This window comes from Falco rusticolus, chromosome 2 (genome assembly GCF_015220075.1).
Source record: "Falco rusticolus isolate bFalRus1 chromosome 2, bFalRus1.pri, whole genome shotgun sequence".
Taxonomy (NCBI): Eukaryota; Metazoa; Chordata; class Aves; order Falconiformes; family Falconidae; genus Falco; species Falco rusticolus.
The window spans coordinates 113964393-113980465 of NC_051188.1; the positions used below are offsets into that span (position 1 = coordinate 113964393).

Sequence of the window (16073 nt, forward strand, 5' to 3'; positions counted from 1 at the left end):
CGGAAAGGAGTAATACCAGTAGCACAGAATGAAGATCTGCAGCTGCCCTCTCACTGAGACTTCCCCATTTTTGCTTCTTTAAAACAAAAAGGCCACTCACTATGCAGAGATGTCTGGTGGTGCTGGAAGCAGAGCACCACCAAGGCTAGAGCACTGCTTATGGTAGGGTGTAGTAGATATTCTAGCTTGAAGCTCTACAGGGTCATAGCTCAGCTGCAAGGAAATGCAACCGTATCCAAACAAATCACAGTTGGGGATGGGGGGGAAAAAACACATCATGCTCTCATCACAATAAAAGCTACTTTGATCCACTTTCAAAACAATACATCAATCTCACCTGCGACTCTCCTCACACAATGAACAGAACTAAATATATTGAACAAACCAGCCCATAATTGTCTCTCTCTCTGTTCAGCCCCTGCCAAACTAACACCTCATCAGTCCTTTTCTATAGTGTCTGAAAGGATGTAGATTTTCTTTCACGATTTAGGACCCACTCAGCTGGAGGCAGTCTGCACCTGTAAGAAGGCCTCCTCCCAGCATGGGGATGGTACAGAAAAGGCTGCAAGTGTAAGTATGGAGACAATTTTGATGCAAACAGAGAACTGAGGAGACAGAGAGCAACAGGTACGCACACAGGCCTCTCTCTGCACGTGAGACAGGGGGAGAGGCACAAAGGCAGCCTTGCTTGTAGTTCAGGGCGGCCGGGACAGTCGGGATGTAGCTGCCTTCCAGCACAGAGCTGAAAGCACTGGAAAACAGGGTGCCAAAGAGAGCCCTGGCCTAGTTTTCCTGGCAGACTCCCAGAGCCTCTGAGATCGAGCGCTGTTCATGGGAGTCTGCCTCTTACAAAAGCCTCTGCTCCCCCGATGAAACAAACAATTGAGTCCACGGCTAACGGCTGCAAAGTTTCACGGAGGCTTGTCTTGCTTGTTGCTCTGTATTTTTTCCACTGCAGCCCATCAACATGACATGTCCACAACAACGTCAAACAACAAGGGACATCCTCGTTGGGAAATCGTTCTGAGAGAAAAGAGAGAAGATTAATGTCAACAGGAGAGCGCCCATGGAACGGACAAAGAAACAGACATAGCTTTGACAGAGACAGAACCAAACAGCAACAGCTTTGTCCACTCACACCCCATTCCTCTCTCACACATGGCACATAAGCTCAAACAGCCAAGCTGCTCTAACGACAAGGTCTCCCTCATGGAGCAGACTTCAGCCAGCTCCCTCCCCTTCCCCAGCAGCCATCAGTCCTCACCAGCCCAGACCGTGGCAGGATGTTTTGCACTTGCTGGTGTGCTGTGAGGAGTGCCTTTGGCATGCACAGCCCCTACACGGGCCCACAGGCACACACCCACAGGAGTCTCTGATCCCACCTCTTTCAGAAAGATGAAGTCTCCTGCACCATTACCTAGCCCTGTCCCAGTCCAGAAGAACAGAGCCTCTCAACCCCTCCTTAACAAGGATCAGGGCCGAAGCAATGCCCTGTAACTTCCGTAAGCCCTGGGTAAGTTCCCTTCCCTACCATGATCCTCTGAAACCCTAGATAAACTCCCGCTCCCTTGGATCACCAGGCCACAGGTGCCAAAAACATCCCTCGCCTCCTCAGTCCCAGGCACATCTGGCTATCCCATCCACCACGAAGTCCTGTGTGGGAGCTATTTCCCTTTCTGGCCACCTACACCTGGTGACTGCCGTCTTCCCACAGGGACTCCCCTTAGCTGGGGTTCCCTACACTGGAACGCCAGGCTCTGCCCTCCTGGAAAGCCCCCTTGCCCATAAACTCTGGCGAGTAACCCTTGCCAGATGGCTCCCCACTCAGCCTATTTGGATCAGGAGCACTAGACATGGTCTCACTGCTTTCTTGGCGTCCTTTTTCCTCTTCTTGTCAGAGGCGTTGAGGTAGGCCTGCTCCCTGGCCCTGTACGAAGGGCCTCGGCTCAGCTCCCTCTCGCTGTACGGGGGCAGGGTGTCCTCCTCTTCCTCCTGCTGAGGCGGTGGTGGCTGCTGCGACTGCTGCTGCGACTTCTCGGCTTTGTAGGTAGAGGGTGGTGACCAGGCATAGTACGTTCCCCCTCCTCTCTGGCTGGGCTGTGAGCTCAGCTTTGAGGGGGTCTCACTGCAGTCACCGCTCTCATCGTAGCTCCGGGATTTCCTCTCCAAGACGCTGCTGAGGTAGGAGTGATCGTATTTCTGGCTCCCTCCAGGCGTCCGGCTCACCAGCCTGGGCAGGTGCTTCTCCTCATGGGCCCGTCTCCGGGGTGGGCTGTATGACCAGCCCCGATCCGAGTCCGTCAGCGGCTCTCGGTTCCCTCTGCTACGCTTGGTGTAGTACTCCTCCATGGAGCTGTCCTGGTGAGGCAGCCCTCCGCCACGGCCACCGTGTGACTCTGACCGCTCGAAACGCCGAGTTTCCTGGCTGTCTGCCCGCCGGGGCCGCTGGCTGTAGGACTCCGCAAAGGCAGCCAGCTCATCCATAGAGACGGCCGGCACTCCCACAGAGAAACTCTTACGAGACAACATCTCGGACTTGGATCTCTGCTGGCTGTAGGAGGGAAGAGGTAGCGTTAGAGGGCAGGATCCAGCTGCACTCATCCCTCAGCTGCCTTCACAGACAATGGAGGGAAACACGCACTCATGTGGCATGAATCATCTAACCTGTTTTCATCATCTTCTGTAGGAAGAGATGTATCATATCCTCAAAATCCCCACTTCTCTCTGCTGGCTGTGCAGGCAGCTTAGTGTGGATAGCTCGGACTCTACATGTCTCATGTTACCCGAGATTTACCCCAGAGTGCACCTCCCTTGTGCTCCAGTATGCAGCACTGGACTTGTTTGTCCTTGGCCCCAGAGCTCGTAGGTGTATGTCCTGCTGGGAAAAACCAAGAACTCGACTACAGAAGTTCACAGCAGGGCCACTTTGAAGCAGGTTTAAAAAGAGCGAGCTGGCACAACAGCCCAGTACTGAGGGAAGGAAACCCCTGCCATTGCTTTCGGGAGACTGGGCTGCTGGTATGTGAGGGAAGGATGTGATATCTCTCTTCTAGGCACCAGAGTGCCAGTCCTTTAGGCCTGGAGTACAGGTCTTGCTGCTCCAAAGCACTAGGGTGTGATTCCTAATGAAGCGCGCCAGCACTGGGAAGTGCTAGAGGGATCAGGTACACATCTCACGAGAGCACTGTGGGAAAGGTGGCTTGGTTTCCCATTGGTCTAGCTCTTACGTCCCACCTGGAATGGGGCTGGTACCTGGCTTTGCCTAGCTGGGTAGGCTTCTGCAGGCCCGTGGCAATCAGATTCATTCCAACCTCATCGAATGACATCTCCAGGTTCCATGTTTCCCTCCAAACCCTCTGTCCTGCTAAGCAGAACCAGAGCAGTGGGAAACGGAGAAGAGCTACCAGTCCATCTGTTCCTTCTCTTTTCTTTACTACTTTGCCAGATATAGCTGCCTCCCAACATGGCACTCCTCACCTGTGCCAGAAAGTGTCCCGCTCATCTCTGTAGTCGGAAACAGCCTGTGATCTTGACGTGCTGCCGCTACCTATCACTCCTGCCCAGTACTCAGCGTCGCCGTCCAGGTCCCCCGCAGGAGGCAGAGGTTTCCGTCGCACCTGGCGGTAGGGCTGCCGGAAGTTCAGGTCCTCTTCGTGCAAAGAGCTGAGTTCAGAGACGGTGTTGTTATCTGCAGGGTTGCAGGAAAGAAATGAGATAGGCATCACCTGACAGCACATGTGTGAGAGGGGAGGAGAGGACAGGAAGGCTGCAGCTTATTCCGAAAGCAGCTGAGCTGCCCTCTGTTAGAAAAAAAAATCAAAATGGAATCCAAGGCCCTTCAAACCCTTGACTGATCCTGCCCAAGGCTCCTGGAGCTCAGTTTGGACAGAGCTGCCGTTAGACCTACAGGTCTTCTGAACCAGTAGCTGGCAGCCAGCTGGGATATTCTAAAGTATTGCAAATGACATCAGATGCCCGTGTTCCAGATAACTGAGTTCAGCCTTCCTGCAGAAATCCCCCCTCAGCCCTGCCTCAGTAACACATGTGAGCTCTCCACCCTCACAAGGTGGGCACGGAGCTTGGTGGAACATCACCACAGCAGTTGTGTACCTCCCCCTTTCCTGGTGTGAGACAGGCTGGCTCTAGGTTTGGCCTGACTTGCCCAGCTAAAACAAAACCAACCCCCTCAAAAAAAGATTAAGAAAAAAGCAAGAGACTGTCTGAATCACTGTCAGTCTCTACCCCGTCAAGCACGTTGACATCTGGAGGCCTGACATACCAATCTGGAGAGGTCTTTTTATAGTAAATCTTGTAGGTGGAGAAGACAGTGTGCTCAGCAGCGACTGTTTTAGAAGTATATATAATTTGTTAGTTATGCCTAATCTGTACAGAGCTTTGATGTAGTGCCATTCCCTAAAGTCCTTACCTTCGCTGATTTGCAGGACCTCCTGCGTCTGTTTTAAATGAGCCTCCACCAGTGCCTAATGTGGGTTAGCTCTGCACGACTCAGCTGCTGCCCAGAGGAACCAAGCCCCTAGCCTGCTGCTGTCTTCTCCACGGAACTGGTAGACAAAGAGCAGCACTGCCAGACCTCCTCACGCACACGCCTCATCCGGCCACTGCACCTCTGCCTCCTAATGTGGAAAGATCCTCACTTGGGTTTCTATTCTGACACCCGTTAAGTGCAGCCTCAGCCTGTATTTATGGAAATAAAGCTTGCAAGAGGCTACTGGAAGACAGTGAGGAGTTCCACACAGCAAGCTCAGTTACGAGTTTGCATCATGTCCCTACTGACCACCCTCCTCCCCTTCACCTGCAGCTGTCCCACTGCCAAGCCATCAGAAGATGCATGTACTGCCTCTGATCTTATGTTGACCAGTGTCACAAAATCTGACAATCTCCTGGTTTCTTGGATCTTTCTTACAGTCCCTGCTCCTTCTGCTGGGCAGCAGCCACTCCAAACTACCTTTCTGCATTCTTCAAACCACACTGGGGTCATTGCAGTCCACAAAACACACTTCCAATAAAATCATCATCCTCCTATTTTGCCATGCTGGGAATTTACAGGCACCACACCGTAAGACATAGAGAAATTGTGAAGACAATATCCCAGCTATTGTCACACCACAGACTGCATAAGGCATGAGTACAGACTTGGCTTTTCAGATGTTGATGATCCAAAAGTTTAATTACCCGAGCAGACAATTTTCATGAGCATTTGAGTATCCCTCACCTTGTTTGCTCTAAGGATGATTAGGTAAGTAGTAGATCTTTAAAATCTGTACATACCTGTAGATGCCTAAAATCTAGACTTTTATCTGCCCCAAGTACCATATCCCGGACATCGTACCTTAGGGGCTGGCTCTAAGGCAAAGCCACTGAACTTTTAACTACGAATCTGCAGTCTTTATCAGTCAATGGGAAAAAAAAAAATAAACCATGCTTGTTCCTCACATCGTTCTCGCATCCTCCTGGCTGGGTCAAACTGAGCCAGTTCTTTCTCGACATAGTACAGCACCTTCATGGAGTCCCTTTCCTTGTCAGTCTGGATCCTGTACCCTTTGCGCACTGCTGATGATAAAAGAAAAGCATTAGAAGAAAACACACTGAAGTCCAAGGAGACTTTCTGTCACTACTGCTTCTGTAGCTGAGCTCACGTCTGCAGGCAGGTAGGCCGCATCTTCCGAAACGGAGTGACTCAGTCCTTGCTTCAGAAGAAATTTGTCTATAACGTGGGATGTGAAGTTGTGAGCAGCTGCATCATTTATAAAGTTTGCAGTAACAGCAAAAATGGTTTGGAAATGCCCAATCTGTACAACCAAATGCATCAAGTGGTGTCATTGCCACAAGTGATTTCACCTCCCACAGAGGATAGCAGAGAGAAAAGTAGCACTCATTTCTCCTTCCTCAGCACTACAGAAAGGATTCGTCATGGTATGGGAGAAGCAGTCACAGATCAGGCTTCCTCTAGCTCCCAGTCTGCAGGGAGAAGCAGGTGGCTGAGCATTTGGGAGCTGTCACTCTGCAGGACCACTCCACCCTCCCATCCCTATGAATTCTGCTCACACAGGTTGAAGAGCGTGTGGTAGAAGGAAACACAGCAAGTCCCACAGAGCACATCACGCTGCTTTGAGATTTATACCAAATCCAATGACGGGGCCAATCAGGTCACTGGGCAACTGTGAAACTGCCTGCTCTGGCATTTTTTACAGGCTTTGTTTTACAGAAAAGGTAAGTCTTCCACATACATTAAGTGCCTGACTCCTGGGATTCCTTCATTTGCAAGGGAAGCTTTTTTGGCATTTCCACATTCCTGTGTGTAGAAAAAAAAAACCCTACACACCTGGAGCCACAGCAGCTCTTAACTCTGGCAGGCTGGTTCCCTGCACACTTCACCTGCTAACCCTGTGAACAGTCCGATTACCTCCAGGCAGGTCTATAGTCACCAAGCAGAGAACTCCACCTATGCAGACTCTGACGACAATAAGGCTTTTATAGCAGATTATTTAAGAAAGGTCTCAGCCTAGTGCTATTTTAAGAGTGACAGAAATACAGGTCTAAGTACAAAAGAGGACTACAACCCTCAGATTCAGCCTCATTAGAGAATTGTGTGAGGACAATTCAGTTAGCACTACAAAATGGAACTTGTCTGCCTTTGCATGGGGCTAATATGTTCCCTTGTGTGAATACTGCAGTGCTGCATGAATACTCCTCTTGTGGCACGGACAGTGGTTTTAAGCCAACCTGTTCTTTCTGTTTTATCCCACACCCTGATAGCTCAAGCTACTAACATATGGGTTTGGTAGTACGTTGCATAGTATGCAGAGTGTGGGCTGAAGAAGGACTTGGCAGAGGTATTCTTAGGCACCTTCTGTCCTAAACTGCTGTGCGTGTGTCTGTGCGCTATTAAATAACCATGCTCTGCTTCAGAAACGGCCGTGCCATCAAAATGGGTAGAATGTTTCCTGTAATAATCCCGCAAGTTGCTTCAGGAGGAAAGTGCTCTGCTGTGGACTTTGTGCACACGTAAGGTAAGTAACTACATCTGGAAATAATACCTTGTGTATCTGTACTTGGGAAAGGTATTAGATGTTAAAACATAGTACGGGTCTGTCAGGGTCCTGCTTTCAGTGTGTCTCCAGATAGCTTAGCTGACAGCAGTCTGGAGTTCCACTGTGTTTTATTATCCCCACAAATACATACGCTTTGACTGCAAACGCACACAGTGATTTACAGAACACCAGGAACCCTGCCTCTGCCTTCCAAAATGGAAGACCACCACGAGTCCTGAAGCGAGGCGGCTGCTGCGAAGCGGGGCTGGACTGACTGGCCTCCGAAGTGGTGACTCCTGCTGCACTGCTCAAGCAACGGCAAGGTGAGCTCTCCACCTCACCTCACCACCATGGCTGACCTCTTGTCTGGTACCTTGCCAGGAAAGAGGCCTCTCACTATTCCTTCTTCCGATGTGTCTACTAGGAGCTCAGCTAAGCTGCGACCTCATTTATACACAGGGCAGCAAACAACCATCAGCTGGAAATGACTCTGACCTACTAATAACCTTTGGGGAACTCAAAACAGGAGCTTCCAAACTCTGTCTCCCCAGAGCCACTACTCATGCTAAGGCTGTGCCAAGTATCTATGTGGGCAACATCTATCGCTCCTGGAACTGATGGAGAATTAGCTAGGCTTCATGCTAGCTTCATGCTCGACTGCCTATTGCAGCTGTGTATCAAAAGGCAAATGAATTTCTTGGTTAATTCTGTAAGCATCTAGAAAGTAACGCTGGATTTAAATCTGCAAACATGACAGTGAACAGCTCATTAAAAGTATTTTCCATTATAGATGAAGCATATTTTGTCTCCACATTTATTTATTAAATAATTCTTGCAATGATACTGAATGTTCAACTTATTAAATCTCTTCATTATACCTTCATGCAAGAACCAAAGATATCATTGCTTCCTTCTCACACCCTCCTTCATCCATAAGCTGCTATAACCCTTTACTACGGTCTGAATATTTTTAGGCCCATCTTAATTATAAGGGAATAAAGATGCAGAGGTGTTAACCACTTGTCCAGACCCATTCACTGAAGTTAAAGGAAATGGAACATTCTTCCCTGTTGGAATTTTCTTCTCCTGAACAGTTCATAAATTTCTAATGTTTAATTTGTGTTTAACTAGACACTTTTTATTCTTCTGTGGGTGGAACTAAGTCAGCCAAAACTGTAAGCTGTTTCTCTCCCCAGAAAGGACAGCACTACTATTTTTTTTCATACCAGTGCGGTTAGGAAGTAAATGATGTCTCATCCTTATACACTTTCCACATTAAAGGTCTGGAGTCCAGTTCTCAAACCAAAAGCTTCCCTATGCACATAGTTTAAGGAATCTGTGCAAGATTCTCAATCTATGCAAGATACGCAAGATCCAGGTAACCACTGCATCCTAACAATGTATGGGCAAGACTCTTCTAAATAAGAGAGGTGGAAGGTTTTGGGTTTTTTTCCCTGTTCAGCCCTAAGTTTAGGATGGAGTTCCTAGGCTTCGCTGGAGCTCTGTTACATGGCTTTTATGTAACCCTAGACATATTTTCTAAATATCCTCATCCCTGAGTTTGCTCACTAGATCACCTCACAGGGTCATTTATAAGCACAGAAACTATCTAGGGCAAAAGCTGTCCTTTTTAGCCTGGCAGCCAGGATTACAGAATTCTCTGTCTCTGTCTCCCAGCCCTTCTAATCCCATTTTTTTAAATAAACTTGACAGGAAGGTTGAAGTCTCAAAGTTTCAGATCAGACCTACGCTGGCTTCGTGGAGGACACAGAGACCGTAATTAGTGCTCTTTCTGAGAAAAAGGCTTCCATTATAAACTCAACCATTACCTGTTTTGTTTAGCTTGCTGTCTGGCCAACCAGCAAACAAGGAGCTTTGGAACAACCACGTAATGTTTTCTCTTCCACAATCTGTAATTAGGGGATATTCTGGCATTGTCAAGGACCTTAAGAGAAAAGTAACAGGGGGCAGGGTATTAGCCTTCCTTAGTTCCACAGTTCAAGGAAGACTTTGAACAACAGGTGCATGATCCAGACTAAGCGTTTGTCCTTATTATTGCAAAAAATATTTAAATATTTAAATATTAAGCCTAAGAACCTCTGTTGTCTTGCCACAAGTTAAAACTCTGTAATAATGGTTTTATCCGCAATAATGGTTTTATCTGCAACATGTACTATTTCCTGTCAAGTCCCGAGCTGAGAGATTAAATTCAGCTAGCTAATTTGGATTATGTAATAAATGCATCTTTCTGTGTAATGAACACGGGATGTTAAGAGCTGTTCAATTTGGTTACTAAACACATCCGCAGTTTTTCATTCTGCATTTGTGCTCTGCTAGTAACATATAGCAGAGACGAGATCGGGGCTGTGATCTGACTTTAAAAAGTCCCTGGAGCTGCCACAGGCAACACCATGCTCTACATGCAGTGACATTTTTCACAGGAGAAAAAAATTAAGCACTGGGGTGTCATTTTTCATTTTCTGACAAAGGTTTTTGAATTGGGTATGTTCTACTTTGAGTCAAGTGACTGATTTATTTCCTATTTCAAAATGCTCCATTCCAAAGCTCTGTTTTGATTTCAATGAGGGAAAAAAAAGTATGATTGTGGAAGGAAAAGACTTTCTGTAGTTCCAGAAAGGTTAATATACTCACTGGGGCAGTGGAAGGATGTGTTGTAGGGTTGTTCCAAAAGCTCAGTTATTTGATTACGCTACCAGACTTGTCTTTTCAGAAGTGCCTTATCAACACGTAGCCATAAGCCAATTTAACAATTGATAATCGGTGTGGTGCTTTGAAATCAGACACGTCGTTGGATCAGTGGCAAACATCCTGTGTCAGAATGGTGACTCTACATGGCGACAGTCACTTCTGCTGCAGTGTGCTTGAATTCAGACAGCCACTCTGATTCCTGGAATGCTAGCATGTGGCTAAATAGCTACCCTCTTTTTCCTTGATGGCAACTTCTTTTGCAGCGGGAGAAGTGACCCTCACCAAGATAGAGTCATCACACTGATACTCTATGTCTGACATTGATCTACAACTCCTTTCTAGTTAGAAGGCTTTTATCACTCACGTTTCACAAATGCAAAGGCTGAACAAAAAAAGTGACCTACTGACTTCTGTAAGGGAGGGGAGGGGATCCAGTCCCAAACACTTTTGGGCAGAAACGCCGAGGGAGCATGTCCCTGTGCCCAAAATGCCACAGGGCCGGTAAAACACGTGGCAGCAAAAACTGCTGCCAGAGGGCAAGCAGTGCCCTACGGAGGGCAGGAAGAACAATTTACTGAGAGCAGCTTGCAAGGCATCAGCTCTAAGGGGAAAACGGCTACTGCCTCTGCTCCCCTGAAATCATCTTGACCCTTTTGTCCTCTGCAAGTCAATGTCTGCAGCAGCATGAACTTGGCCTCCCATTCCCTGCAGACCTAATTAGGCACCCACAAACTGACAATGTGCTGATGGCCCTAGAGAAGTTGGACCATGTGGCCCTAAGGGATGCAAATGTTATTGTCAGAGCCAAGATTAAAATGCAGTTTCTCTCTGTTTCTTCTGTTCATATCACTCCAACAGTGACAACCACTCCTCCCTTTCCGAGCCCTCTGCCCAACGGAAGGTTGTGCCTGGCACCACAAATTACCATTTTGGCTTCCTGCGCTGGAGTCACTTGGGGCCAAGGGAGGGGGGTGCGACTTATCCATCAGCACAGCAGGAGACGGGACACCAGCTACGGGAACGCTGGGGATGTAGTATGCACCTGGCATGGAAGAGACTGGAGGAGGGTACCCAGCTTTTGCTGCTTTGCCTGCTACATACACTGAAAAAAGAAAAAGAACTGCAGTCAGCATCACACCAGACCCCCACAGACCCCCATGGCACATGGCCGAAACCTCCAAATCACCAACAGTGGTGACAACCCAGCGGGAGACAACTGGACAAATGAAATTACAAGGACCAATCTGAATTTCTCTAAGCCTCAAAGGGCCCTGAGGGGAGTTTTAAAAATGCACACGACAGGTCAGATGAACACTGCAAGGTGCCCGGCAATTGAAAGATATTCAGGGTGTTACAGCCAGCATTACCGCTGCCATGAGTTAGTGGCAGTTCAGCTTTAAAAACAACTGATTCAAGCAGCCGGGATGAGGCTCACGAAACTTGACAGATCTGCCTGAGCCTGACCAGGAACCTTGCTGGGTTGTAAGGATTTTGCACTGTTGTAGAGGGCAGCTGCTTTGCATTGCCGGGAAGAAACCTCCCAGGATGCTCTTAGCTCTGACCTGTAACATTCACTGACACAACAACAAGAACTTTGGAAGGGGAGAGTGACACTTCGGAGAAGCAGGCACAGCTGCCAAGGCAGGGAGGGCTCAGGGAATTACATTTGTAATTAACTTTGAGCGCTCAACCATTGAGCAATAGGTCAGATGCTTCACTCCCTAAGAACCAGTTCTTTCGTCAAGCAAACTGCTTAGGGCAAAGGAAGCAGATTCTCCTCCTGTTCTGCCAGGGAGCAGAAGTAGCACAGCAGCAGATTTGTGCCAGGCTTGGACAGGGTCACTCACGCGCCCGGGGACAGCAGCAGGACTCAGGACAGCAGGGGCAGCGGACGTAACAGCAGCAGCTGTGTGGGCAGCACTGGCACCAGCAGATCCCCACCAGGAGGAAGAACAGGAATGCCCCCAGGATCACCAGGCCCACAAAGACCCACTCTGGAAAACAAGGGGAGAACGGGAGATACTTACAGGACTGCACATTGCTGTGGAAGGGAGCATCAGCAACATCCTCCCAGGGGAGAGCATAGGGGCAAAACAGACAGGTGAATAACAGAAGTGGACTCCTTGCGGGTCTAGGACTACATCCCACTCTGTATCAATGCAGAAATGGCACATGACAATGAGAAATGGAGCTTCTTGTGACATCTCTGGCTGACTGAAATGCGAGCAGCACAGAGGCAGGAGCTCTGGCTCCCCAGCACAGAAACCCTCACCCCACAACAGACCTGTATGAAAGCCACCGGACATGCCCCATTAGCATTTGGATCTCATCAGACTCATTCTTCCTGGCCATGTTCATGCCCTGCTTATGTGTTTGTTCCCTACCCACATTCTAGTTTTAATGGGACAAACGATGGTGAAAAGCACGCTATAAATAGCCCAGTAAATGAGCCAGGCCTGCCCCTTCACAACTAGGCCCACGCATGCAATTATTCTTTTGAATGTGCTGAACGAACATCCTATTAAGGCGCTGCAGCCAGCCAGGAAACCTAATAACCACTTTTTTTCTTCCCCCCCCTGCTGAAGCCTTGGATGATGTCTGCCAGGCCCCAAAAAGGAGCGGCTGAAAAACACCCTGCAAGTGAAAGCACAGAAGAGCTGGTCCAGAATGGGAAGGGGAGTGAGAAACGGTTTCTCAAACTTTGCTGCTGGGAAATCTGCAGCACCAGCAGCCACAGCGGGAGCAGGTGCCCAGCCCATGCTGGGGCAGCTCCCAGCTCTGCAGGGGATTGCAAACACAGGGCATTCCCTGGATGAAGGGAATGACCAGTGAACACATCCACGCCAAGAAACTGCAAGACTCTGAATGTATAGGATACATATAGAATGTGTAAGGGGAGACCTTATAGCAGCCTTCCAGTACCTAAAGGGTACTTGCCTACAAGAAAGCTGGAGAGGCACTTAAGGGCATGTAGTGAGTGACAGGACAAGGGGGAATGATTTTAAACTGAAAGAAGGCAGATTTAGGTCAGATATAAGGAAGAAATTCTTTACTGAGGGTGGCGAGACACTGGCACAGGTTGCCCAGAGCAGCTGTGGCTGCCCCATCCCTGGCAGTGCTCAGGGCCAGGCTGGACGGGGCTTGGAGCAACCCGGTCTAGTGGAAGGCATCCCTGGCCCTGGCAGGGCGTGGAACGAGATGATCTTCATGGTCCCTTCCAACCCAAACCATTCTATATGATGATTCTATGACACAGGAGGCCTGGAGTTGGTTTTACATCAGAGATATGCACCAACCTATCTACAAGTCAGAATGCTGGTGGGGAAAGACAACTCCAGATCTTCCCAGGTGGTTATTCAATCACCTTGGAAAGATGGTAAGCAAGCAAAGAAAGAAGTGGCGGGGGCTGCTCAGCACTGGGGTAGGGCAGCAGACCACTGCCTCTGAACAGAAGTCCAGTGTTCATTAAGGGGTCTCCTGGTATGTTATTATTTAAGATGAAGATGTAGTGATCCAAGGATTGCAATGCGAGTACAGAATCACACTGGAAAAGTGGTGCAACTCTCACACTAAGCTGGAAAGTCAAGGAAAAATGTTCCACTTGGAACAATCAAAACAAGTTTTTTCTGTTTTCTTTATACAATGCAAAAATAAGAAGCGTCATTTTTGATTCATCCACAGCACTGTTTGAACAGCAGTAAAACTCACTGCTTTGCTGGAGTCTTCCTTAACTCTTTTACAAATAATTCCCTTTCTTTCATGCCATTTTTAATCTAGAACTTAAAATCTCCTTTAAAAATCATCACTGAAACATCTGGCATTTACAAATCAAAACACTTCACTTCAGAAGTGTCAAGTGAAATATTTTACATTTTTTGAATATTTTATTTCTTTTTTGGCTGAAACATGAACTTCATTTAAATTTGCAGCTCATTTCGGTTCTTGTGGATTAGTTTGGGGTTTTTTGGTGAAGTTACTATATGCTGAGAAAAATTCAGCTAATGGCCAAGGAAAAACTAGGGGGAAGCATTCACAAATGGAAAAGTAAGAGCTGAGAGGAGATTACTGATACAGTTCCTCAAGTGCTGGTTCTAGGAGCTATCTTATTTAGTATTTTCATGAACAACCTTGAAAACAGAAAATAAGAATGTGTTAATGTATCTTGAGGGTAAGAGGTAGGAGGTGGCGTCACTAAAGATGAAGACTGGGGTGTGTTATAGAAAGGGCCAGCTGTCCTTGGGCCTAGAGTAAGAAACATGAAATGCAGCAATATACTGAATTTCAAGGTATGCAGCAATGCTTTCAGGGTCACATGTTCAAAGATTAAGAACAATTTCTGTTTTGAACAGAACTTCATTAGTTGACAACAACTGAAAAACAGGATAAATGATCCAGTATGCTATTATGCTATTCCATCATTGGGCAACTGTAACCACCTATGCAATACAGCCACAAAAATGGCAAATGTAATCCTATACCAAATAAAGATGACATTTCCAGTAACGTTAAGGCAATATTAATGCTATCACACAAGGCCTCCATGTAACTTCATCTGAAGTTACTGATGGTATGCAGCTCTGGCCATGTTTGTAGAAGAAAAGATGGATTCAGATTGGAGCTCATGCAAAACGTGGATATGAGGGGATGAAGGGACTCGATAGGTCTGCCTTGCTGCAGGAGCGCTGAAGCTTGCTGCGTTAGTCTATTAAAAAGAAGGCTGAGAGCAGACCTAGCTGCTGCCTATAAATATGCTAGGAGGATGAATGCTAGCAGAAAAAGCAGGTATTATAGTTAAAAGGTCTTACATAAATGGGCGTAAACAGGCCACAAGTAACGTAGATGGAAGCTAGAAGCTGCATATCAAAGAAAGTGATCCAATGGGAGAAAGAATACTCTTAAACTTGCTAAGCTTACAGAAAGGATGAAATCACATAGCGCTCAGGATAGCAAGCAGGAGAGCGAGCCAGATTACCCTTTCCAGTCCCATACTGCCTAATCTGTGCCAATCCAAGCAGGGCAACAGCTCAGTGACTTTTTCTTTTGCCGTGTTCTCATCTCGTTCTCTATGACCATCACTGATAGACGGAAGGTGGTGAAATAGTATCAAATGACAGAAGCGGCCAGCCACAGCTACGCAATGAAGCTCAGGTGTCAGATCTCCAGAGCTATTAGTGAACAGTTCACAACCACTCCATAGGATAAAAGCCTGGTAAAGGGGAAAAAGGCAAACAGCAAGTCCACTCTAAGTGTATCTGTAGTCTTTGAACAAGTTTGAGGAGTACGAAAGGTCAGGTTAATATGTACATTGCACATTGCAAGGTAGTCACTCAGCACCAGGCGTGGATGTTTGAAATCAGTGTCCCACTCACAGGGACCAATGAATCAGGAAGGATTTTACTTCACAGAAAGCTAGACCATTTGCTTCTCTGATGAGGTTAAGAAAATGGCAAAAGAGTCTGCTGGCTCCTCCTTCACGCACAAAATGGGATACAACTAGTTGCACATACAACTGTGTAACCCTGAGATTCAAATGACTACCAGGCTGAAATGCTGCATGTCCTCACTGTCTGGAAACTACTGTTTCGTGCTTGCAGCAGCAGCTGCTTTTGTTTACTCAGGTAACAGGCAATGCCAACAGCTGAAAAGTGATTTGCCACTGCCTTTTACACTTCCTTGTTGTTTATACCCATGCAGGGAGAGTACCAGAAAGCTACCTGGCCAACACAGAGAATTTAATACCCATTCAATAAAACTGTAAATAGTGGCAGGGGGAAAAAAGCGTTAGGCAGCAGAGAATAAATTTTTGTCTGTGCTGAAAAACCAATCACTCTCCTGCCACGCTGAACTTCCAGGGAGCTTTGGCTTATACTGGAGGTGGAGGAGCGTCTGCCTTCTCCATTTGCATCTCTGGGACAGACTTGAAAATAGCTTCACACATTTATGTGCAGTTACATTTTTGCACAAACATGTGAAACGCTCCTTGGGCACCGCCAGGGGATGCTCAGATGACTCAAGGGCTAAACGTTCTCACACCTCCTCCCTTTCAAGGACAATCTGTTGCAGGGTCTCCGTTTCCTCTGCAAGGAGTACCAGTACTGGTAGCTATCATTACTTTGGCTAGCAAGGGATTTGTCATGGGCACAGAGCTTTCGTGTCTGGTCCAGCCACCTGGTGTTACCTAGATAATGCCCTGACCATGCAGCACAAGAGGGACTGTGCCACTGATGGGTTGCTAAGCAGTGCTCTATTTCTAGCACCTCCTGTGCTACCATCTGTGGTGATGGCTATAACGGTACCCGTGGGACAGGGTCT

General features: G+C 47.6%; 1 protein-coding gene across 5 annotated transcripts in view; it reads right to left on the bottom strand.

Annotated features, from left to right (window-relative positions):
• Positions 1-281: 281 nt before the first annotated feature.
• The window catches only part of ILDR2 (immunoglobulin like domain containing receptor 2), a 36300-nt gene continuing 20508 nt past the window's right edge, over positions 282-16073 (bottom strand). For 2 of the 5 annotated variants that reach the window (XM_037378050.1, XM_037378048.1), the window contains 6 exons: positions 11609-11755; positions 10687-10863; positions 5455-5568; positions 3478-3688; positions 1864-2551; positions 282-1023 (listed from right to left, as the gene is read on the bottom strand). In XM_037378050.1, coding sequence (XP_037233947.1) covers positions 988-1023; positions 1864-2551; positions 3478-3688; positions 5455-5568; positions 10687-10863; positions 11609-11755 — 1373 coding nt within the window. In that variant the 3' untranslated portion in view covers positions 282-987. Of the gene's footprint in view, positions 1024-1863; positions 2552-3477; positions 3689-5454; positions 5572-10686; positions 10864-11608; positions 11756-16073 lie in introns of all 5 variants that reach the window. The other 3 variants (XM_037378049.1, XM_037378047.1, XM_037378051.1) reach the window with 2 other exon arrangements.